Genomic DNA, 26,233 nt, shown 5'->3' on the forward strand with positions numbered 1-26,233 from the left:
CCAATGCAAGAAACCACAAGATTGGTTGAAAGGGGGGAAAAAAAGGATAATTTTATTTTTATTACTTTTAACGTCCTTACCGGCTGCTTAAAGTACTGCCTCCGATATTTTGTGCCTGTGTTTCAACGCCTGTTTTTAATGCCTATGCCGCTTGTTTTAAAGCCACTTAGTGAGCAAACCACAGGGAAAAGGTAAAATATATGTTTAAAAACTGACAGTTGCTGCTCTAAATATCAGATGAACCGCAACACACAATTCACCAGATATCACAACAGCAAAACACAATTTGCCAACAACAATGTATTATAAGCAGTGCTCACAGCTCCCAGAAGTGAAGTGGAATCAGCCCTCCACCAGAATAAGCAATCTACACCAATCTACAACATAAGTTTAAGAGACTTTTAAATCAGTGGTAAAGATCAAGGTTAATTCAAGAGAGAGAATTACTCCATAATACTGAAAACGTGAAGTGGAGAAGAAATGTTAACAATGTGATGTTAACACATATGCTTTACTGAGAACTTATTTGTAAACAGCTGCCGTAACTAGCTATCTAGCGACCTAGAACTTTTTATTGCCTAAACATTTAATATGATACCTACATTTAAATGGAAAGTTGACATTACTGTATGGGACTCTGCTCTGCTGGCAAACTACATATACTTTGTTCTACTACATACCATTTGTGAAAAAACCCTGTGGTATAAGAAAGGTGTAATTAACTGTATTAAAACATAATACTAACCAACTAACTAATTAACCTGTTGTAAACTAACAATAAAACGTTTAATGCAATGTGCTCAAAAGAACCTAGGGGCCACATGAACTGTATAATTCCTTTTTATACATTTCGAACTTTAAGTTTTACTACATGACTTGAAATGGGTAACGGCTATTGCCTAGAATTTCCCTATATATCTACACAAGCTTCCACAGTGATAGAAACTACAGATTCGAGGGTGAATCCATACCTATGTTATATACAAAGACTATAGCCATATCTGGACCAGCAAAATATGTTCATAGGAGAAAATATTAATCTTACTATTGATCTACAGTATTGTCAAAATGACAACAGCACAGACAACGCCACTTAATTAATAAAAGAATGCATCATTTTTAACCATTCCTGCCACCTGGACGTAATTGTCACATCCAAGCGGCTGATGCTATGCAGTTGCGCGCATCTGCACGCTCCCACGCGTGCCCCCATTAGCCCGGAGATCAATGAATGGGAACATAGTTCCCATTCATTGATCTAAGTCCCTGACAGAAAAACCGACGGCTTCTTATCAGAGGCCGCAGTCTTTCGGAGCAAAAAAAAAAGTTTCCCGTCCTCCATGTTTCCAGGGCTAAAAAAAAAAATGTCACTGCAGCCAAATAGTAAAACTACATCTACATACATTTTCAATAAAATAAACCCACATTATTACATTTAAAATTAACTGTTTACCTCCTACCCCAAAAATTACCCAAATAAAATTTTAATGAAAAAAAAATTACAATAAAAAAAAACATAAATAGTTACCTAAGGGTCTGAACTTTTTTAATATGCATGTGAAGAGAGTATATTACGAACATTTTTAAATTATAAGCTTGTAAATAGTGACGGACGCAAAACTGAAAAAATGCACCTTTATTTTCAAATAAAATATTGGCGCCATACATTGTAATAGGGACATAATTTAAATGGTATAATAACTGGGACAAATGGGCAAATAAAATACATAGGTTTTAATCATGGTAGCATGTATTATTTTAAAGCTATAATGGCCGAAAACTGAGAAATAATGCATTTTTCCATTTTTTTTCCCAATTTTTTCGTAATATTCCTGTGACAATGCATTTTGAAAAAAATAATTCTTAGCAAAATGTACCACCTAAAGAAAGCCTAATTGGTGGCGGAAAAACAAGATATAGATCAATTCATTGTGATAATTAGTGATAAAATAATTGGCAAATTAATGGGAGTTGAAAATTGCTCTGATGCATAAAGTGAAAAATACCCGTGGGCTGAAATGTTTAATTATAAATAAATCTTTCGGAGAAATATAAGAACAACAAACGGAGATCGCTAATCATCTGCCATCATTTTCCTGCAATGGGGGATGTCAGAATTCTAGCAGTTTATTTATGGAGGAAAAGCTGTCATATGTGTATGTTTTAAGTTTTAATGTTCTATTCAAAATGTCATTGTAAATTGGGGTACTTCTTTGCTCTGGGACATGATAGCATATTTCAGGCAGTTAAACTCATAAGATTATTTTAGTTACAGAAGCTAAAACTTTTTTGTTTATGTTACAAGCATCTTTCAAATGTCAAGGTTATAGATAAATGTTTTGTGTGAAGACTGAAAGAAACAAGTTTAAAAATCACATTACTGCAGCAATCATATATGTATATTTGATCTGTTATTTCACATAAATATTATTCATCTATATATATAATCAATATATACCTTCTAAAGAAAGAAAGAATTATTGTTAAACCCTATAATTACATATAATATAATTTATTCCTTTGAAATATATTTAAATGCTGGATTCTACAGTGAACGTTTGAAACACATTTTTAGATGTTTGGATTAGGAGGTCTTATCAAACATTCTCGAATGTGAACCTGAACTTTGCAAGGTTTTTCTATTGTCCCATATTTAGGACAATTATGCTACCTGGCGGTTTCATAGTCGTATAAAATTAATATTATTAATTTAAAATTGATTAAATATTGACATCTGTCTGGAAATTATTACATTTATTTATTAATAGGAAAGACTAATAAATAGAACATGATTTTAAACTATTAGGCTTTAATATGCAACTACACTCACCTAAGGATTATTAGGAACACCATACTAATATGGTGTTTGACCCTCTTTCACCTTCAGAACTGCCTTAATTCTACGTGGCATTGATTCAACAAGGTGCTGAAAGCATTCTTTAGAAATGTTGGCCCATATTGATAGGATAGCATCTTTCAGTTGATGGAGATTTGTGGGATGCACATCCAATGCATGAAGCTCCTGTTCCATTACATCCCAAAGATGCTCTATTGGGTTGAGATCTGGTGACTGTGGGGCCATTTTAGTACAGTTAACTCATTGTCATGTTCAAGAAACCAATTTAAAATGATTTGAGCTTGGTGACATGGTGCATTATCCTGCTGGAAGTAGCCATAAGAGGATGGATACATGGTGGTCATAAAGGGATGGACATGGTCAGAAACAATTCTCAGATAGCCCGTGGCATTTAAACGATGCCCAATTGGCACTAAAGGATCTAAAGCAGTGGTTCCCAACCTGGGGGCGATCGCCCCCAGGTGGGCGATTTGGGTTCTAAGGAGGGCGGTAAATTTGTGGGGGGCGACAGGGGGCAATCAGTATGTAAAGGCAGAAAAAATAAAGTGTCGCAGTGTCACTCGTTTTTAAGAAAATTATGGGCAAAAACTTTGATCTGTATAAAATATGCAAGTGTGCATGATAGAGTTGCGTAATTCCTCAGGGCTCGTTGGTCACGCGCTGGTGTAATGTCAGATATTGCAGCCCGGAAGCAGCCTTCCTCACTGAGTATCGCGCATGCTCAGTGGGAAGTTAGATATTATTTACCTGAAATATCTCCGCTTCCGCACCACGTACACTCCCAAAATTTTCAGGGGAGGGAGGGGACCCCCAGATCTAGCTCTGTGTCGAATTGCAGCCCCCGAGCCCCACTAGTTCCTGAGATAGGTTTGCTGCAATCAGTCTCGGGAACCAGCGGGGCTCGGGGGCTGCAATTCGGCACAGAGCTAGATCTGGGGGTCCCTTCCCTCCCCTGAAAATTTCGGGAGTGTACGTGGTGCGGAAGCGGAGATATTTAGGACGTTTTACGTGGCTGCACAATTTAATGGGACGCAGGCTCCTACTGCGCATGTGGGGCTGCACAACGTGCGGGGCTGCAATAGCTGACATTACACCGGTAAGGGAATTGGCGCAAAGTAGTTGAGTCACCGGCTATTTTTAGCTGGCAAGATCACAGCGCTACCCCCTCCACTGGCACCACCACCTGGCGTAAGGGTATACCGTACTAAGAGAAGGGGGGCGACAGGGGTGAGTCGTCTTCCCCTAAGGGGCGATACCTCATAAAAGGTTGGGAACCACTGATCTAAAGTGTGCCAAAAAAACATCCCCCACACCATTACACCACCACCACCAGCCTGCACAGTGGTAACAAGGCATGATGGATCCATGTTCTCATTCTGTTTATGCCATCAGACCAGGCAACATTTTTCCCGTCTTCAACTGTCCAATTTTGGTGAGCTCGTGTAAATTGTAGCCTCTTTTTCCTATTTGTAGTGGAGATGAGTGGTATCCGGAGGGGTCTTCTGCTGTTGTAGCCCATCCGCCTCAAGGCTGTGCGTGTTGTGGCTTTACAAATGCTTTGCTGCATACCTCAGTTGTAACGAGTGGTTATTTCAGTCAACATTGCTCTTCTATTAGCTTGAATCAGTCGGCCCATTCTTCTCTGGCCTAGCATCAACAAGGCATTTTCGCCCACAGGACTGCCTCATACTGGATGTTTTTCCCTTTTTTACACCATTCTTTGTAAACCCTAGAAATGGTTGTGCGTGAAAATTGCCAGTAACTGAGCAGATTGTGAAATACTCAGACCGGCCCCTCTGGCACCAACAACCATGCCACGCTCAAAATTGCTTAAGTCACCTTTCTTTCTCATTCTGAAATTCAGTTTGGAGTTCAGGAGATTGTCTTTGCATGGACCACACCTCTAAATGCATTATTGTTCCTAATAATCCTTTAGGTGAGTGTATATATCTATGATTAATTGTTTAAGAAGAATTATATAGTAAGCTTTATATTTAAATAGGGTGAAGCCCTGTATACTTCAATAAGCATTGAATTACTATATCTGTAATTCACAGATTTTCTGGGTTAACATGACCAATTTTATTTTTGGAAAAGTACAGACACATTCTAAACTAATTAGCAGAAGGACACATTATCAGAAATGCATCATGAATGCCATTGTTTAACGTTTGAAAGTCCCAATGTCTGGGGCAAATAAGTCAAATCAACAGACAAGATGGCTGGTGACGTCCATTTTTATTTACTGCATCAAAAATGAACTGATAAGCAAATGTCAGTATGTATAAACACCGCAGATTACGTTAATTCCCACAAGATAAGTTAAATAAGGAATTTGTAAACAATCTTAGGTATTCAAAACAAGATAGCGAGTTACGCACGGAAGTTTCAGCCAATCAGAACCAGAGATTTGGGGAAATTCCAATTTAGGCCGCCATATTGAATCCTTGTGTATAAAAATAGGTGGTTTTGAAAGCTTTCAGAGACATCCAGACCAAATCTCTCCTGAAAGACACCTACTCAGCTACGGGACAGAAGCTACCTTCCCACACGTGGTTCTAGATGCTGAAGAGATGACAGAGAAGGGGTAATATGCTTACTATTCTGGTGATTACTTTATTAATTTTTCAGCATTCGGCTCTGTTAAGATGTTAGCAAGAAGTTCTTTTAGAAGTTGTTTTTTTTTTATATTATTTTTTCCAAGGAGATTCCTACAAGTTTTTACACAGCTACTAGATACACAGCTATTGATGCAGATGAGAATACTTTTGATCCGATTCTACATAACACAACTGTTATATTTACTTAGAAAATTGATGATTGCTTGGCTCAAAGGGCCTGATGAATTGGAACACTGTTAATAGGAAACGCTACTTGGAACTATTCATATATTCTATATATGCTGTATGATAAGCACATACATTCTTTTTATATAAAATCATATACTGAGTGCTGATTCATTTCAAGGTATACCGTCAATCTATAATTACTGCTATAGAGGGTTCAGATACCGCTATGCTGGATTTATATGATAGCAACGTTTTAAAGGCCGGACCTTTACTGAGTTAGCGATCATGCAAAAGGCAAGAAACGTACAGGTTTTACACGGCAGGCCAATTCCCGATCAATTTCATGCTGAAATCGATCCAGAATCTGCCTTGTGACGCCGCATCCAACTGCCTCACCGGTAGACGTTTTCCCCCTAATGATAAATGCCCTGTGCATGTTATACATTACCACCCCACGTCCTCCGCCGTTACCGCGGTGCACGCGATCGAGCAAGTCGGCCCAACATCTTGCATCATGCCTGAGTTGTGTTCCAGCAGTTCAATGTACCATTATTTAACTTGGACATTCCACTGCAGATCTGTAGATGTCTCCAGTAGTAAACACCTGGGTAATTTATCACTTCGCAGTTTGTGTGTGACCTGGCTCGAAGCATTCTGGCAGCTTTCCATTCTAAATACAGTAGAAATGTTAACACTCCAAGCAGCAGCTGTTCTGTAACGTACGCAGCTTCTGATGAGTCTACTGCCAGTCATGGAGCACAATATTATTCTGTATGGTTGTTACTGGTCGTTCCTTTAAATATCATAATTACACTATTATTACTATCACAACAATTGGTAAAATTTAATACACACAGTATGACATGTAGATTTCTCCCAGAGTGAAATGCACTCAAATTAGCTTTTTCCGATGTTACTGCCACTTACAGTAGGTACAGTAGTAAAAAGTTGACATATCCAACAGATTTCAGACCAGTCCAACTCCTCATGGGGGATTTCTCAGTATTACTTTTATTCTTTACAAAAGCACTACCTGAAAAGGATCCATGCAAATCATACAGGCAATGAAAAGTATGCTTTCCTGTACCTGGGGATGTCTGCTTCAGAAAACTGAATGAACTGGACAGTTGCAATCATCTGATAGAAATATCTTTCATTTGTGATCACATATGCGACCACTCATAATTTAACTTTCAATTATTAAATTGGTAATTTAAAAAAAAAAAAAAAACATCACACAAGGGCCCATGTTCCATTAACATTTTCTCCTAGGTGATATGTTTACATTTTGACAGTAAAATGCTTTTGTAAACTGCCTACAAACAATAAAATACTCACAATAAGTTTGATAGCAATTTTCACCTACTTTTTGGTACCTTTTTAATTGCAAAATGCAGAAAAGTTATTTTTAAAGAGAAGAAGAAACATATCTTAAGAGAAAATTTAGGAGAAAAAATCAGTTGCATATAGGCCAAGGCCACTTATAGTATACTTTTCAGTACATTAAAGAGAATCTGTACTCTGAAATTCTTACAATAAAAAGCATACCATTCTATTCATTATGTGCTCCTGGTCCCCTCTGTGCTGTTTCTGCCATTCTCTGCTGCAAACCTGGCTTGTAATTGCCAGTTTTAGGCAGTGTTTACAAACAAACTAACCAGCTTCTAATAGGCTCAGCTAAGCAGAGTGTGTTAGTCACACAGAGCCTGCAGGGGGTGTGTACAGCTTCTAGCTAATCACAAGCAGCCCTGCACATTCCAGTCTGACTGCCTCAGCCTGACTGTGCCGACTATAGAGAGAAGATTAGATCATATAACAGAGATAACACAGCTACTGTGCAATTAGGAAAAGCTGCAGTAAGCCAGACCACATTAGAAAAGGCATAGGAACTTATAGCATAGAAGAAATAAAGATAAACAATTTGTTACAGAGTCTCTTTAAGTGTTCTTCTGGTCTATCTTTTTTACAATTTTTATATGTCTTTGACTATTTCAGTCACTTTTTGTTGATGATTTGGTTTATTCTACATAAACAACAACATTTACACGTATATCGTATATATTTTTTTAATTACAAGGTTTCTCTACAGCTTTGTAAAACTCAGAAAGACTAGCAATAATAATTTTGGAATAATCATCGGAATTCAATTATAACGTGATAACGAATCAAAGTTCTCATGATCCTCTGTTATTCTCACGCACTCAAAGACAGTAACCGCCAAATATTTTGGCAACTATTTTATGTGGGATTTGTTTTTAGTGAGTGTTTAGTTTTGAAATAAATATGACTTTTTCCAAAAGGATGCATTGCCTTAATAGGTAATGATGGATGTGTGTTCTCTTCTCTCTAGAGTTCAGGATGTCTGGACAGCTAAGCATTTTGGACCAGCCGACCGAAAGTCCCAGACCATGCCAGCTTTGCGTAGCCGGACAGGAGGATCCCGCATGCAGCATCTTAGCAGCTTAGAGAGTTCCTTCACCCTCAATCACAGTAAGATTTGCTTCCATCCCAAAGATAACAAATTACAGTAATTATATTGACAGCAATGTTTCTTAGTGCAATGAAGCAGAAATCTGCATCATTTTAGTGAAACAAGAGAAGCCAAATGCGGACACTGAAAAAGGGCGCTATGGTAATTAGGGTGCTTGTGAACGCTGCTAGTATAATATCGGTAAAATTGCAGATAGTCTACTATTGGGCTGTAGCAAATTCCAGTGGTAGGCTATCAATAATCTTTCCCATATTTTACTATCCTCTAATCTAACCCTCTTCTCTCACTCACTCTCCTTTTACTGATGCCTAACATTAACATACAAACCTGACCCCTCCCATCCCCCCATTCTGCCTCAACATACTCCTTCCACTGATATTTGTGCCGCCTACTACTGATATTTATTGGGTTGCCTTGCCCCCAGCACCCAAATTGAACAGTGGGCGCCACAATTTCCCTAATTAAAATTGCACTCTATGTGGCGCCGATTTTTACCGAATGGCCACAGGATTACCTGTTTAGGAAAAAAAACTACTATGTAATGCTCACCTCTTGTGCCAGCATTGGTGTAAACAAGTATTTCTCAAACCTGTCCTTGTGACTCTCCAACAGTGCATGTTTTGCAGGCAACCTCACCCATGCACAGGTGGGGTAATTAGTGTCTCAGCTAGGTGGATTCCATGCAGCTGAGACACTAATTATCCCACCTGAGCATAGGTGGGGTTGTCTGCAAAACATGCTCCACAAGGATAAGTTTGAGAAGCACTGTTTTAAACTATTTAAAATAGAGGTGCAAATGGCATACTTCAGTCACAGCAAACACAAAAAAACATAAGAATTAAATAGATGAGAGTTCTTCCTGAACAAGGTCAAAGAAGAATTATTTGAAAAAAAAAAACGGGGTAAGATCAATTCTAGATACCCTTAGGGCTCGTTCACATCTAGGGCGTTTTCAGCATTTTTTTCAAGCACGGGCGATTGCGTTCACGTTTTTAAGAATAAATACATTGTATTTATTTTCTTCTGGGTCAAAGAGTTCACTTCCTGACTTGCGTCAGGGATTGAATAAAAAAAAAACGCTCTGGAAAAGCGTTTAGAAAAGCGCTTTTAACAAAAACGAAGCTCGCAGAGGAGTGCCGGGAGGCGCTAAAAAAAAAAAAAACAGCGCATAAAAATGAAAAACGTTTGTGTTTGCATTTTTAGATGTGAACGAGGCCTAATAGTGTCTTTTTCTTCCCTACTTCCTCTCCCGGGAGTGTAGGAAAGGAATATAAGAAGGTTGGGTAATTGGTCTGTACGAATGAGACTTGTATGAATGTATCTTGTTTTATAAGAGGGTGTAGGAGTGCAAGTATGTAGGTATGTATGGTCGGGATATACATATGTCCATGTCTGGGGTGTATATGTGAACAAGGTATGTTGGTATTTGTGGTCTGGGGCGTATAGAAGTATGCACATATGTGTGGAGTCCTTGTGTAGTATCTTTTTTTCTTTTCTTTTTTTTTTTTTTGCATTTTTTTTTCCTCCTTTACAGACACAGGAAAATAGTTTTTGAGTGAGAGAGGTTAGAAGAACAACCCATGATGCAAAAATCCCAACACCAAGAGCATGCTGATGAAGCTAATTCTTTTTGGTGGGGCTAGCCTTTTTATTAGGCAGCTGATGTTCTTCTAAAGGAAAAAAAAGTGCAACAAGCGGGATTTTGGACAATGTATTGGGGAAAGCTGACAGAAATTACAGATAATAAATCTACATTGACACACTATAACAGGACAAAGATAAGATGTTTTTTTAGTGATGGCTATTATAATTTTTTTCTTTTTTGTATAAGCATCAAATCTAAAGAACTGATCATTTAGTTGCTGACCCTCCTCAACCCATCAGAGTTATTTGCAATATCCCTAAACTGCATATAAGAGTGAGGTGATACAACAGAGCTGCTTCTGCATTGTACTCTGAATCACAGGACTAGTTGTATTGAAGTCTTTTTTGCAGACAAGTTGTATCACACATAGTACTATATGTTTCAGATGCACATATACAGTAGCTGTTCGGATTGACACCATAGTCTTTACTGATTTCCTCATTTATGTTTCATGCTTTCCAGGTACAGGAATTACCGAAGCAGACATTTTACATCAAGCATTGCTAGAAGGGAACTGCAGCACTGAAGTTGCTTTAACTGTTCTGGATACCATCTCCTTCTTTATACAAACCTTCAGGGTGAGATAATAGTTTCCATCTTAGTATGTATCCTTACATACTGTGCACGGTTCTGCACATGAGTCAAGCTTAGAGGCATTTTTATCATTAGCTGTACAAAAGCTTTTGATTTCTTAGGAGCAATCTACAGAACTTATTGCAGACTGTGCTGTGTAGTGATGCAGAATCTATTGTAAATGTGAAAGTTTGGATGTTTGTTAATCATTCACACAACAATGGCTGAACGGATTTGAATGGAATTTGGCACACGCATAGTACATTACATGGAATAACATATACTGTAGGATACTTTGTATCCCCATAACCAAAAAGTGGGAGAAGACAACTACAAATTTTACTGGCAAAATGTAAACTGCAGCCATATTTACACTGTTAATGGTAGGGTTTTCAAACTTTGGTCACTGGGTGACTGGGATTAATATTCAGAAAAGTGGATGTAGCCTACGAAAGCCAATCAAAATGTACCTATTGATTTTCATGAAGTATATTTAATTGCTGCCATTCTTGCACTGTTAATGGCACAAGCCTCAAACCTGGTACAATTGGTCATTGGGTGACTGGGGTTCAAATTCAGAAGAGGGGGTGGTGCCACAAACAGCCAATCAAATTTGTTTCATTTCAATGCAAATTATTGAGGCCAAAGACCACAAAGTTAACAAACTTGGTCATTGAGTAATTGTGTGTTAGGGTTAGAAAAAGTGTGAGAAGCCAACACCAGCCAAATACATACCTGGGCAATGGCGGGTCATCAGTGGGCAGAGACAAATACAAATTTCTCTGGTAAAATGTAAACTGCAGCCATTCTCACACTGTTAATGGTAGGGTTTTTAAACTTTGCACAGTTTGTCACTGGGTTACTGGGATTAATATTCAGAAAAGTGGGTGGAGCCTACAAAAGCCAATCAAAATTCACCTATTGGTTTTCAAGGGAATATTTAATTGCTGCCATTCTTGCGCTGGTAATGGCAAAAGCCTCAAACCTGGTACAGTTGGTCATTGGGTGAGTGGGGTTTAAATTCAGAAAAGGGGGTGGAGCCACAAACAGCCAATCAGATTTGTTTCATATTAATGCAAATTATTGATGCCAAAGACCTCAAAACTCACAAACTAGGTCATTGAGTAAATGAGTCATTGTGTGTTAGAGTTAGAAAAAGTGGGCGCAGCCAACACCAGCCAAATACATACCTGGGCAATGCTGGGCCATCAGCTAGTAACCGATAAAGTGGCGAGGGAAAATCCCTGCCTGTGTCAGTATAGTGGAGCATGAGCGGAAAGCCAGTAATCAGTGGTGAGCTACCAGGTGTCTTCTAGGCACATTTGTAGTCGATACGATATCTCACAAAAGTGGCTACACCTTATACATTTTTGTAAATATTTTGCACTATATTTTCCAGGGCTGTGGAGTCGGAGTCGTGGAGTCAGGCAATTTTGGGTGCCTGGAGTCGAAGTCGGAGTCGGGAAAAAATGCACCGACTCCGACTCCTAATGAATTTGTAACTGTAATTAAAATAGAAAATATGATAAAATGTTCTATTTCTCAGATAATAGTCATTAAAAATAATGTATATATACAGTATATATACAGTAATAGCTGTGCTTGGTCTACAAAAATGAAATAAACCAATCAAAATTAGTTACTTGTGCTGCTTCAATAAAGCAGTCCCCGTATTTTTAAAGTCAGATATACATATCTGATTGTGACTGTATATATGATGTGTACACAGGAATCTCTTATATACACTAAATAACATCTATGCTGTAAGTATAAAGCCTGATGGTTAGCCATGTCACTAATAGAGATGGTCAACGAGATGGAAATAATTCTGCATTGATGCTGATTTATGCAAATGTATGCACTCCCTTTGCTGATGAAATCAAATAATTTGATATGTTATTAAAATTTGGTTTGGTGACTACAAATTAAAGGGAAACTGAGACGGGTGAAAAGTAAAGTTTTATACATACCTGGGGCTTCCTCCAGCCCCCTTCAGGCTAATCAGTCCCTCACTGTCTTCCACCACCCGGATCTTCTGCTATGAGTCCTGGTAATTCAGCCAGTCAGCGCTGTCCAGCCGCATGCCGCTCCCACAGCCAGGAACATTCTGCACCTGCGCAATAGTGCTGCACAGGTGTAGTATGCTCCTGGCGGCGGAGTGTGTGCATGTGCACTACGCTTGACTGGCTCAAGTACCTGGACTCATAGCAGAAGATCCAGGTGGTGGAGGAGGACAACGAGGGACTGATTATCCTGAAGGCGGCTGGAGGAAGCCCCAGTTATGTATAAAACTTTAATTTCATCTGTCTCAGGTTTACTTTGTTACACAGTAGTACTATACTCTACATATGCACTCCCCACAGAGCTGCAGGGAATCCACTGAGAATGCTGTGCACATTGAACACAGAGGTGTTGTCTGTTTACAATCTCCTCATTCCCCTGCAGAATACCTGCACATCATTCTTACATGTACCCACACTTACATTGCCTAGGGCCTGATAGATGTTCTTTGTTCCGGTTTGTACCTTTTACAAGTACTCTTACCAAGGACTAGTTTTAGTCTAAAGGGAATAAATATAGTAGTCTACATATCCTTCTCACTTCAGTTGTCTTGTAAAATTCCTAAGCATTGGCAGTTAAGAGACAAATTTCATGTTACATACTTTTAATCAACAAAATTGTAATATGCAAATTAGAGGAGTCGGAGTCGTGGAGTCGGAGTCGGTGGAATCCTAAACTGAGGAGTCGGAGTCGGAGTCGGTGGATTTTTGGACCGACTCCACAGCCCTGATATTTTCATGGCACAACACTGAAGATATGACACTTTGATACAATATAAAGTAGAGTGTACAGCTTGTATAACAGGACCTGCTGTCCCATCAAGATAACTCAACACACAGCTGTTAATGCTGCTTGAAACAAAAGTAAGTACACCCCTAAGGTGAAGAATGGCAAAATTCTGCCCAAAGTGTCAATATTTTGTATTACCACCATTATTGTCCAGCACTGCTTTAACTGTCTTGGGCATGAAGTTCACTAAGGGCTGGTTCACACTTGAGTGCTTTTCAGCACTTCGCTAATCGCCGGCGCCAGCTGCTAATATATCCCTATGGGATAATTCTCAATGCAGCGTTTGTGATTTGGAATAATTGCTCAGTTTGCTTTTTGGCTTACCATTTACCTGATACTGCTTCCAAACTAAATTGTACTTTAACTTGCGTTAGTCTAACTACACTCTGGTCCAATGTTATATGCTCCAGGTGCTTGCTCTCAATTCTGGGTGGCGGCAGTAATCTGTATAAAAAAGCAAGGGAAAAGGAGCTCTCCAATGGTGCATTAACTCTTTTATTCTTTAAAACACGCAAACAATGTTGTACTTACAGACTTAGTAGTTAAATGAGCATTTGGAAGCTGCCATCAAGCTCTCTCACAGCCCCTGAGCTTGGCCAGAGCTAACAGGAGCAGTAGTGATCGGGGAGAGGCAAACAGCGGGCAGATCCTCCTCACGGCGTGCCATCTGGCGTCACTACGCACTTCAGCACTTAAACCTGCCTTCTTCGAGGGACGCGTTGGCTGGATGGCAAGATTAAAATAGGCGGAGGCGAGCTCTGACCAAGCTCAGGGGCTGCAAGAGAGAGCTCGCTGGCAGCTTTCAGACGCGCATTAACCTACTAAGTCTAAGTGCAACACTGTTTGCATATTTTAAAGAATAAAAGAGTTACTGCACCATAGGAGCGCTCCTATCCCCTTGCTTTACTGGTACCGAACTACCCAAAATATAGACTGAACAAAAGATGATGAAGTACATGTTCATAGGTTAACTTCTGTGAAAGTCACGTCTAAAGTTTTAGCAGTTCTAGGGCTTGATTCACTAAGACACATAGCATACCTTATCACAGATAAAACACCTTATTAAAGAGACTCCGTAACAAAAATCTTAGCATTAATTCTCCTATCCTACAAGTTCCTAAGGCTGCTTCATTGTGCCCTGGCTTACTGCAGCACTTTCTACTTGCACCACCTCTGTAATACATCAGCTTATCTTTCCCCTGTTGGACTTGTCCCCTGTGTCTGGAAGGCTGCCAACTCTTCAGTAATGTGAACAAGTTAACCCCTTCCACGCCCCTCCAGTGCTCATGTGATGTTTTATTCCTTGCAAACAACCTCCCTGCTCTCACTGTCAGCTTGTCTGCTATCTGTGAGGCTGATAAACACAGACTGTTAAACTGAACAAAGAATAGCTGGCTGAGGAGGAAGCTGCCTGTCAGGCTGATATGAGTGCAGAGCAGACACAGCTTGTCGTGCTTCATTGACACACAGCTCTTTCAAAACTTGCACATAACCTCTGGAGACTGAATTCAATGTGTAACTCACTGAATTCTCTGTGTACTCACTGTGTATTAACTGAATTCACTGCTCTGCTGACGTACTTCCTGTTTTGGTGTCCATCTTTTCTGTTTACAAAGGGTTTTTTTACCCTCTTTATTAAGCTGAGAGCAGCGAAAATATTACAGAGGGGGCTAGGAGATGACCCCAAACAGGCAACAATGTTTGTTTATACTTCATTTTGTGCATACAGATTCTCTTTAAAGTTAGCATGCCTTATCAGAGTAGTATAGCGAGCCCGCAGGGGCTCAGGGCAGGACGAGTGGAGCTCTCATCATTGCAAAATAGCAGGCATAAGTTGGTAGCGCTCGTTATGATACTCTGATAAGGCGTGTTAACTTGGATAGGACATGCGATTTGTCTTAGTGAATGAAGCCCCTAGTGTTTTACAAGTGACCGCTGGCAGATAGTGTGTACTTACCTGGGTCATAAAGTGTAAGGTGCCCCAAGCCTTCTCTAGATATCATACAAGGAATGATGGACAGGGACCAAAGCGTGTGCTGCATTATTTTCTGCTGAAGACCTGCACCTCTCCCTTACTCCCCCCCCCCCCCCCCCCCCATTACTCCTAACGCCGTCAAAACCACCTTCGCATATTCATTACTCCTAATTTATTAAATATGGCATTTTTTATGGTATTTTTTTATGTAGACACAACTCCTCAGCTTGGAGTGTCAGAACCCTTTGATGAAGAAAGTGTTTGACATTTACTTGGCATTTCTGAAAAATGGACAGTCGGAGATGTGTTTAAAACACGTCTTTGCATCACTGAGATCTCTTATAAGTAAGGTAAGTGTGCTGTTGTCTTACAAAATATGGTGATTCACTGTAACCATGCTTGCAATTCATGAGCCAGGTTGTTGTTGATAAACCCTCCTCAGGTCTCTGTAATTAGCACTCTTCTCTCAAATTATGTGATGCAAACAGCAACAAAGCTACAAACGACTGCTGCTGGAACACCTGAACTGCCGTTTCTGCTGCCTAAAGTAATGTTAAGCGTGTTTGTACATGGCTATTATTGGTATGGATACAGGATACGGATATTGACATTGTCAACACTGGCTTATTAAGGAGAAGTAATAGCTAGATATGATTTTCCATCAGCACTCACCTTGTAGCGTCCACAGGAAATCTATGGGGGTTGTCTCCAAATGTAGCCAAAAACAGCCTCATCTAGTTACTGTCACTTCAATTTGTAGGTAACAATCATGCATGAAAAAGTTCCTAAGAATGCCCTTCATTCCTGTGAAAGTTTGATATGGGAGTCCTGAAGCTGGGAATTACTTAAAGGACTGTAAAGAACTATAGTGAGAAGAATATGGAAGCTGCCATATTTATTTTCTTTTAAGCAATACCAGTTGCCTGGCAGCCCTGCTGATCTATTTGGCTGCAATAACAATCATGCTTATTACCCTTTGAAATGGGAAGGTGTCAAGCAATGCCATCAGCTCTGAAATGATAGAAACCAGTGGAACCATGTTACACCCATCTACTATCCAGAGAAGTATGGCCAGAATTGGTCTTCATGGAAGAGTTGCAGCCAAAAAGCCATACCTCCAATATGCAATGCCAAGGGACTCAAGTATGCACGATAACATAGGAACGGGGCTGCAAAAAACTGGTAGCATGTGCTCTGGACTGATGAGCCAAAATTTTAAATATTTGGCTCTAGCAGAAGGCAGTTTGTATGTTGAAGGACTGGAGAGCAGTACAATAATGAGTGTCTGCAGGCAACAGTGAAGCATGGTGGAGGTTGCTTGAGGGCTTCATTTCTGCAAATAAAGTTGCAGATTTGTTTAGGATTAATGGTGTTCTCAATGCTGAGAAATACAAGCAGATGCTTATCCATCATGCAATACGATCAGGGAGGAATATAATTGGCCCCAAATTTTATTTGCAGTAGGACAAAGACCCCAAACATACAGCCAAAGTCATTAATAAACATGAAGAAGAAGAAGTCCTGGAAGTGATGGTATGGCCCCCACAGAGCCCTGATCTCACCAACATTAAGTGTGTCTGGGATTTTTTGAAGGAAGCCTACATCCACAGAAGATATGTGGTTAATTCTCCAAGATGGTTGGAACAAACTACCAGCCGAGTTAATTCAAAAACTGTGTGCAAGTGTTCATTCACTGTATTTTGTTGATTGATCAAAATAAATGATTAACACTTCAATTTTTGAAAGCATTCTATGTTTATAGCATTTTTTCACACCTGCCTAAAACGTTTGCACTCTACTGTATTTCAATTTATGGTTGGATATTTATGGAAATTAGTACATCTGTAGCTTGGTCAGCTGTCTCAAGTTTAAGTCATTATATACACACAATTTTGGCATGTTCCTGTAGAACAGTTATTCCTTTATCATTATTTCATGATTTATTTGCCAGTTTCCATCAGCGTTCTTTAAAGGAAGAGTGAATATGTGTGCAACATTTTGCTATGAGGTTCTCAAATGCTGCACTTCTAAGCTGAGTTCCACAAGAAATGAGGCATCGGCAGTCTTGTACCTTCTTATGAGGAATAACTTTGAGTTCACAAAGAGACGTACTTTCCTGAGGACGCACTTACAGGTAAGACATTACAAAGAAATTCTGTTATCACTCCTTTGAGCATGGTTAGAGTGGAATATCTGGAACTGCACCCATATTTTTATTGCCGTTCTTGTCCCAAGTCAAGGGATGATCCAACAGGAAGTGAAACAACCTCTCCAGGAAAGGCTTAGTCAAGAATGAACATCTGACAGGCCCTGAACATATCTCTTTTCAGGGGCATGACAGTACAGTGGCATAACTATGGGGTAGCAACCGCCGCAACAGTAGGAGCAGCACGGGGAGGAGGGGCCCGGACTTATTCCATTTCCTCCACCAGGGCTACCTCCTGTGCACCTGGCTGTGTCCGTTCAGACAACCAACACATCAGTGTGATGCCACTGGTGGCTGGGGCTTACCTTTTCCACCATCGGGTCTCTCTGGCCCTCCTGCTGCAGCTGCTAGGTGTCCTCTGACCTCTGCCTCTAGGTCGTTTTCATATTGCCTGAAATCATGCAACGTGCTGAGAAATTCAGAGGACACTGCCACCATGCTAATCTGTGGATTTGGATGAATGAACAAAGCCAGGGGAGTGGAGAAATTGGGGCTGGTGGAGGAGGAGGAAGCAAAAAGTCCAGGCCCCTCCTCCCCACTAGGCACTAGGAAGGGATCTGAGTGTAGTAAGGGCGTCCCCCAAACATATTAAAAGAGAGCAGGGATTGGCTTTCAAGGCCAGAAGGACTCGAATTTGTAATTCAAATGAAGTATAATTACTTCAGGTGTGACTACAGGCAGCGGGAATTAACTTACCCAGAAGTCTTCGGGGACGTCTACATTTCATTACGCGCCATAGGCGTAATGAAAGCCACGTTCTATGACCCACTATCGCACTTCCGCTTTCAAGCTGGAAGGAGGAAGCGCTATAGTGAATAATGGAACGTGGCTTTCATTATGCCTCTGACGCGTAATAGAACGTAGAAGTCCCCAAAGACTTCTGGGTAAGTTAACTCCTGTTGTCTGTGGTCACACCTGAAGTAATTATACTGTACTTCGTTTGAATTCCGAATTCGAAAACCCTTTAACAGCAAATAAAGAGCAAAGTCTCCACCGGGGACTCAGAGAGAAATGATAACCTAAAACATATTCTTATTCTTTGTTTATGAGAATATAAAATCACAATTAAAAGTAGAATACAATGAATTCAAAATATGTTATGTCTACTATGTTATGTCTATTTTCCATCACTTAATTAGGGACGGTCAATGAGATACAAATAAGTCCTCCTGGGCTTTTTCTTAATCTTTTATTTTAAAGTGCAGTAACAAATGTAATATTTCTATTTGAAGCTAAACATGGTGCTTTTCGAATTTAACAACTACAATGTTGGGATTAGTTGTCTCTTAATAAATTCACAAATTTCATTAAATAGCTGCGCACTATGATACTTTTCAACCAAGTGTCTCTCTCTCTCTTCCTTGTAAGACAGTCAAACAATGCAATTGAGGTGGAGTTCTTCCTAAATGGCTTTTTTTGAGTGTAGTGACCACCTCTCACGGGAATTCACCTCCACCACACCCCAAGCAGTGGGAACTCACCGCATACATATGACCCTCTGTCAGATGGGTCTCCAGCGCCTATGGGGTCATCTGGCCGCCCCCTGCCACTCAAGGAATCTCCTCCACTGTTGTCACTCAGCTGCAGTACCAAATCACCTCAAAGGAACATAACCAAAGCTTCCATAGCGTAAAATTGTAAAAACACTTTAATATAAACTAAAATGCAAACTTACAAACACATCCGTTGTTCAAAGCACAGAGTTTTAGTGGGCTCTACCCCAAACGTGGGCCACCGGGTCGGCTTTGATGCGCTGGTCCTTTTGGCCTCCCTCTGGTTCCTCACGTATCCCCTTGTGCTTGTTCCCCGTTTGCTGGCCGCGTGCGCTTGACCGGTTTCGTCGCCTCTAGGGGATACGTGAGGAACCAGAGGGAGGCCAAAAGGACCAGCGCATCAAAGCCGACCCGGTGGCCCACGTTTGGGGTAGAGCCCACTAAAACTCTGTGCTTTGAACAACGGATGTGTTTGTAAGTTTGCATTTTAGTTTATATTAAAGTGTTTTTACAATTTTACGCTATGGAAGCTTTGGTTATGTTCCTTTGAGGTGATTTGGTACTGCAGCTGAGTGACAACAGTGGAGGAGATTCCTTGAGTGGCAGGGGGCGGCCAGATGACCCCATAGGCGCTGGAGACCCATCTGACAGAGGGTCATATGTATGCGGTGAGTTCCCACTGCTTGGGGTGTGGTGGAGGTGAATTCCCGTGAGAGGTGGTCACTACACTCAAAAAAAGCCATTTAGGAAGAACTCCACCTCAATTGCATTGTTTGACTGTCTTACAAGGAAGAGAGAGAGAGACACTTGGTTGAAAAGTATCATAGTGCGCAGCTATTTAATGAAATTTGTGACTTTAAGTGTGTACTGAGCAGCGCACCACCAGTGAAACCCTGTTTTAAATATCAGCGCAGTTTTTTGAAGTTCCTTAATAAATTCAAGCCAGATTTGCTGGATCACCTATATTGTAAAACGATTTGTAGAGCGGGAGAACCATAAAATGGTACCTTTACTTATAATAATCAGTAAGGCTGCTATTGAGTAGTGTTACTGTCACTCTGCTACCCCCCAGTTTGGATCTTCATCAGTTCTGAATGGCCTCCTCTTCCTCTCGACATGTCTCCCCATCTTTATGTTTGCAGAACTCAGGGGTTTGGCTATAGGTCTGGCCTCAGCCTACGAGATCATGCCATTGGCTTCTCAGACAGAAGGGTAGAAAAAAAACAAAGTCATGTAAAAGTAATACCTTTTAATGGTTAACTGATAAAGTTAAAGTTAAAGTTGCTTACATAAGCTCACTGGCTCCAGCCTGCTGATAACCTGACATCTAACTGCTAAACAGCAACCAGCACAACTGCCATCTTCATGTTTGCTATTTCCCTGCATCAGTGTTTTACTACAGCTAACGGCTGGAAATATGCCTGAAGAAGGGGACTAGATCCCAGAAAGCTTGCATTATTTAACTTTATCAGTTAGCCATTAAAAGGTATTACTTTTACAAGACTTTGTTTTTTTCTACCTACATATTTTGTTTGCCTAACACGGTACAGAAACATTTTTACTACTATCTGTCAGAAGGGAAAATCCATAAGGAATTAACACCCTCAAAACTTAAAGGGCCAATATCGCGAAAAAATGTAAAATACATATAAACACGTACAAATAAGTAATACATTTCTCCCAGAGTAAAATAAGCCATAAATTACTTTTCTCCCATGTTGCTGTCACTTACAGTAGGTAGTAGACATCTGTCAGAACCAACAGGTTTTGAGCTAGTCTATCTCCTCATGGGGGATTCTCAGCATGGCCTTTATTCTTTATAAAGACACTCGCCAAAAATAATTTTTACCAAGATGCTGGTCAGCCTCCCTGCTCGCTGTACCCTTATTTGGCAGTTAGACAGAGCAACTGCCATTCACTAAGTGCTTTTGAAAATAACTAAAACCCTGAGAACCTCCCCAAGCGTAGATGGGCTAGTCCAAAACCTGTTGGTTCTGTCAGATTTATATTACCTACTGTAAGTGACAGCAACATAAGAGAATAGTAATGTATGTGTCATTTTATTCTGTAAGTAATGTACTAAGTATTTATATGTGTTTACAAGCAATTAACATTTTATGATTTTCGTGATAGTGTTCCTTTAACACAAAATTAAATATTTGTTTTTGATGAAGTTGCTTTTTAAGACAGACCATACTTCTGAAGTGTGGAAGTGCACGGTGTGAGGAAGTTGACAGCATCGCCCTGATTCAGTTAACTTTTCTCCTAGGAGAGGTTTCCATCTGATCTATAAACAACTACCTTTGCTGCACCTAGCAAGGGAAAAGTGCTAAAAAGTAGGTAAAAAAGTGATATCAAACTTTAGCTAACCTGGTACAGCTTATTTTGGTAATTTTTTCATATTTGGTGAGCTGAAACGTTATGTTATTCAGGAGAAAAGTTATTATGTTACTCAGGAGAAAAGTTAACCGAATAAGGGGCCATGAGTGTTGTCACCATGTAGTAATCTGTTTTTCCTTTTCTTTTTGTTCCATTTACAGATCATCATTGCTGTAAGTCAGTTGATTGCTGATGTGGCACTAAGTGGTGGCTCCCGATTCCAGGAATCCCTGTCTATTATCAACAATTTTGCTAACAGTGACAGAGCAATGAAGGTATTGTAAAATATAAGTTGTCTACTCTAGTGAACCCCCAAAATTGGAATATCATGCAAAAGTCCATTTATTTTAGTAATTCAACTTAAAAGGTGAGACTAATATATGAAATAGACTCATTACATGCAAAGCGAGATTATTTCAAGCCTTTATTTGTTATAATTTTGATGATTATGGTTTACAGTTTATGAGAACATCAAAATCTAAGACCATTAGAATATTGTGAACATGTTCAATATTCTAGGCTCAAAGTGCCAGACTCTAATCAACTAATTAATCCAAAACACTTGGAAAGGGTTCCTATTTCATATCTTTGTTTCACCTTTTAAGTTGAATTACTGAAATAAATGGTCTTTTGCACAATATTCTAATTTTTTGAGTCTCACCTGTATGTCTTGTTTGAAGAACCAGGTACCGGTAATCACATTTGGCAGAAACACTGCCAAGGATTGAACCACACAGAACCAGCCAGGAAATATAACTGAAGAACACATACTATCATTTTTATTTCCTTCTCTGAAATACACATGAAGGTAGAATTGGTTGGTCTCTTACCAAAATACACAAAGGCGTTTAAAAGTAAAGTTTTTGCACAATCTTTGGTCATGAATGTGTACACTTCACATGATAAGGCTTAGTAAGGTCAGCCAAAACTAATAATATTTGAGAGTGAGATTTTCCATTAGTCTGTGAGTTTTGTGTATATTCAATTTTACTTGACCGTTTCCTCATGGAGGATTCTCAGGGTTTTCTGTATTTTGAAAAGCACTTATCGAACAGTAGTTTCTCAGTCCAGCTGCCAAAATAGTGTGCAAATGTGTAGGGAAGGTAGCATCTTTGAATAGATCCTTTCCAGAAAGAGATTTTATAAAGAACTAGCTGATTGCCCGGGGTTGCCCGGGAATGTATTTGGCTAGTGTTGGCTCCACCCACTATTTCTAACCCTAACACACAATTACTCAATGACCAAGTTTGTGAGCTTTGCAGTATTTGGAATCAATAATTTGCATTGAAATGAAAAAGATCTGATTGGCTGATTGTGGCTCCACCCCCTTTTCTGAATTTGAACCCCAGTCACCCAATGACCAACTGTACCAGGTTTGAGGCCTGTGCCATTAACAGTGCAAGTATGGCAGCAATTAAATATTCCCCTTGAGAAGCAATAGGTGAAGTTTGATTCACTTTTGTAGGCTCCACCCACTTTCTGAATATTAATCCCAGTCACCCAGTGACCAACTGTGCAAAGTTTGAGAACCCTACCATTAACAGTGTAAGAATGGCTGCAGTATTCATTCTCCCAGTGAAATTGGTATTTGCCTCCGCCCACTAATGACCTGGAACTGCCCGCCCATGTATGTATTTGACCGGTTTTGGCTCCACCCACTTTTTCTAACCCTAATGCACGAACACTCAATGACCAAGTTTGTGAGCTTTGGGGTCTTTGGCATCAATAATTTGTATATTCCCATAGAAATTAAACAAATTAGATTAGCTGTTTGTGGCTGCGCCCCTCTCCAACATTTGAACCCCAGTCACCCAATGACCAACTATAGCAGGTTTGAGGCATCTGCTATTACCAGTGTAAAAATTGCAGCAATTTAAATATTCCATTGAAAATCAACAGGTGAATTTTGATTGGCTTTGATAGGCTCCACCCACTTCCCTGAATATTAATCTCAGTCACCCAGTGACCATCTTGGCAAAGTTTGAGATCCCTGCCATTAACAGTGAAGGAGGGCTGCAGTTTACATTTTCCCAGTGAAATTTGTTTTTGGTGGCTCCGCCCACTTTTTGTAACCTGGACACACAGTCACTCAATGACCAAGTTTGTGAGCTTTGGGTCCTTGGAATCAATAATTTGTATTTTACCAGTGAAATGAAAAACATCTGATTGGCTATTTGTGGCTCTATCCCAGGCATGGGCAAACTTGGACCTCCTGCTGTTAAGGAACTACAAATCCTACAATGCATTTGCCTTTATGAGTCATGACTGTGGCTGTCAGACTCCTGCAATGCATTGTGGGACTTGTAGTTCCTCAACAGCTGGAGGGCCAAGTTTGCCCATGCCTGCTCTATCCCCTTTTCTGAGTTTGAACCCCAGTGACCCAATGACCAACTGTATCAGGTTTGAGGCTTGTGCCATTAACAGTGCAAGAATAGCAGCAATTTTAATATTCCCCTTGAAAATCAACTGGTGAATTTTTATTGGCTTTTTTAGGCCCCACCCATTTATCTGTATAATAATCTGTGCCATTACCAGTGCAAGAATTGCAGCAATGTAAATATTTCCCTTGAAAATCAAAAGATTAATTTTGATTGGCTGCTGTACGCTCCACCCACTTTCCTGAATATTAATCCTAGTCACCCAGTGGCCAACTGTGTCAAGTTTGAGAACCCTGCCAATAACAGAATGGGTGAAATCAATCTAACAACTATGATTGGCTGTGTGTGGCTCCACCCTCTTTAGTGAATTTGGTCCCCAGTCACCCAATTACTGACTGTATCAGGTTTGAGGCCTCTGCCATTAAGAGTGTAAGAATGGTAGCGATGTAAATATTCCTCATGAAAATCAATAGGTGAATTTTGATTGGCTGTTGTAGGCTCCACCCACATTTCTGAATAATAATCCCAGGCACCCAGTGGCCAATTGTGTCAAGTTTGGGAACCCTGCCATGTAAAAAATTAAGTTTCTGGCACCGCCCACTTTTTGTAACCTTGACATATAGTCACTCAATTACCAAGTTTATCAGCTTTGGGGTCCTTGGTATCAATACTTTGTATATCTGATTGGCTGTTTGTGGCTCCACCCCTTTCTGAATTTGAACCCCAGTGACCAACTGTACCAGGTTTGAGGCATCTTCTATTAACAGTATAGGAATGGTAGCAGTTTAAATATTCCCTTTGAAAATCAAAAGTTGAATTTTGATTGGCTGTTGTAGGCTCCACCCACTTTCCAAAATCTTAATCTCATTCACCCAATGACCAACTGTGCAAAGTTTGACAACCCTGCCATTAACAGTGTAAGAATGGCTGCAGTTTATATTTTCCCAGTAAAATTTGTTTTTGGCTCCGCCCACTTTGTGTAACCTTGTCACACAGTCACTCAATGACCAATTTTGTGAGCTTTCAGGTTCCTGGCATCAAAAATGTGTGAATGGAAGAAGTTTATCCAGCAAAGAAATCTGATTGGCTGTTTGTGGCCCAGCCCCTTTAGTGAATTTGGGCCCCAGTCACCCAATGACTGACTGTAGCAAGTCTGAAGCCTCTGCCATAAACAGTGTAAGAATGGCAGCAGTTTAAATATTCCCCTTTAAACGCAATAGGTAAATTTTGATTGGCTGTTGTAGGCTCCACCCACTTCCCTGAATCTCAATCTCATTCACCCAGTGACCAAGTGTGGCAAGTTTGAGAACCCTGCGATTAACAGTGTAAGAATGGCTGCAGTTTACATTTTCCCATTTAAAATTAATGGCTGAATTTTGATTGGCTGTTTTATGCTCCGCCCGTTTTTTCCTGGATTTGTAACCTTGGTCACCAAGTGACCAACTGTGCCAAGTGTGGGGACTCAGGCTTGATTACTGTGAGAATGGCAGCCTTTTACATTATTTCCATTGACTTGAATGGGTGAAATCTGATTTGCTGTTTTTAGCTCCGCCCAGGTGTGCAGGGGGGCTGCGAGGCCCCCAGAACCTATCATCACACACACACACACACACACACACACACACACACACACACACACACACACACACACACACACACACACACACACACACACACACACACACACACACACAGACACACAGACACACACACACAGACACACACACACACACACACGCACACACACACACGATTTTATATATAGATAAAGGAAATATTGAGATTCCCTCATGAGATGATGGATTAGTCTGAAACCTGTTAGATTTTATTGCTGTAACTGACAGAACATAGCAAAAATGATTCCCCTCCCCCCTTCCCCTTTTCTTCCTACTAACAGAGCTCTCGGTTGGTGGGCTAAGATCGCTGCAAGTATTTTTTGTTTTTAATAAATATTTATCTTAATATTTTTTTAAATCAATTTCCCTTTTTTTAATTATTATTTTTATAATTCCCCCCTCCCTCCCTTCCCCCGCCAACCAATCAGTGTGATTGGCTGTCATAGGCTTCATAGGATTGTCTTTGTGCCTCTGGAGGGGACAGCCGAGTGACATGGCTGTCCTCTGTACAGCGCTGCCTCAGATCGCAGCGCTGTGATGTCTAACAGTCTCTGAGGGGCAATCGCCGCTGGGAGACTGAAGGTGGAGCAGAGCTCCGTCACTCGATCGGGGATGCGCGTGCATCGGCGCGCGCGATTCCCTCCAATCACCGCCCAGAGCCATTCAGGACAATCGGCGTGGAGTGATCCTGGGGCTGCCGCCGCGTTCACGCCAATTGACATGGAGCGGTCAGCAAGACATTAATTCATTTTATCGTTCTCTGGGCGCCTTTTCATCCTGCATTGTATAACTCGTGCTGGCTCAGGGTAGGGGGTATCCTTGGACCGCGTTTACGGGCCCCTAGGGCTTTTCCCTTGAAAAGTGGACCCCCAAGTGGAGTCAGGTTTATTGATCTCCACCTGCCTGCAGTGGTTAGTTGCCCCTTTGCAACCTCCCTTTGTGAGTACCCTCTGTTTATATTATTTTGCTTCTCCTATCTGT

At 40.5% G+C, this 26,233-nt stretch overlaps 1 protein-coding gene across 5 annotated transcripts in view; it reads left to right on the forward strand.

The window, feature by feature from the left end:
* DOCK11 (dedicator of cytokinesis 11) overlaps positions 1–26,233 on the forward strand; it is a 404,878-nt gene that overhangs the window by 260,138 nt on the left and 118,507 nt on the right. For all 5 annotated transcript variants that reach the window (XR_011023561.1, XM_068250928.1, XM_068250930.1 and 2 more), the window contains 5 exons: positions 7,997–8,136; positions 10,245–10,360; positions 15,393–15,530; positions 17,132–17,314; positions 21,420–21,533. Coding sequence is in view for 4 of the 5 variants with exons in the window: in XM_068250928.1 (XP_068107029.1) it covers positions 7,997–8,136; positions 10,245–10,360; positions 15,393–15,530; positions 17,132–17,314; positions 21,420–21,533 (691 nt within the window). In the remaining variant the exon portion in view is untranslated. The remainder of the gene's footprint in view (positions 1–7,996; positions 8,137–10,244; positions 10,361–15,392; positions 15,531–17,131; positions 17,315–21,419; positions 21,534–26,233) is intronic.

The sequence above is a fragment of the Hyperolius riggenbachi genome, chromosome 8, assembly GCF_040937935.1.
Source record: "Hyperolius riggenbachi isolate aHypRig1 chromosome 8, aHypRig1.pri, whole genome shotgun sequence".
Lineage (NCBI taxonomy): Eukaryota > Metazoa > Chordata > Amphibia > Anura > Hyperoliidae > Hyperolius > Hyperolius riggenbachi.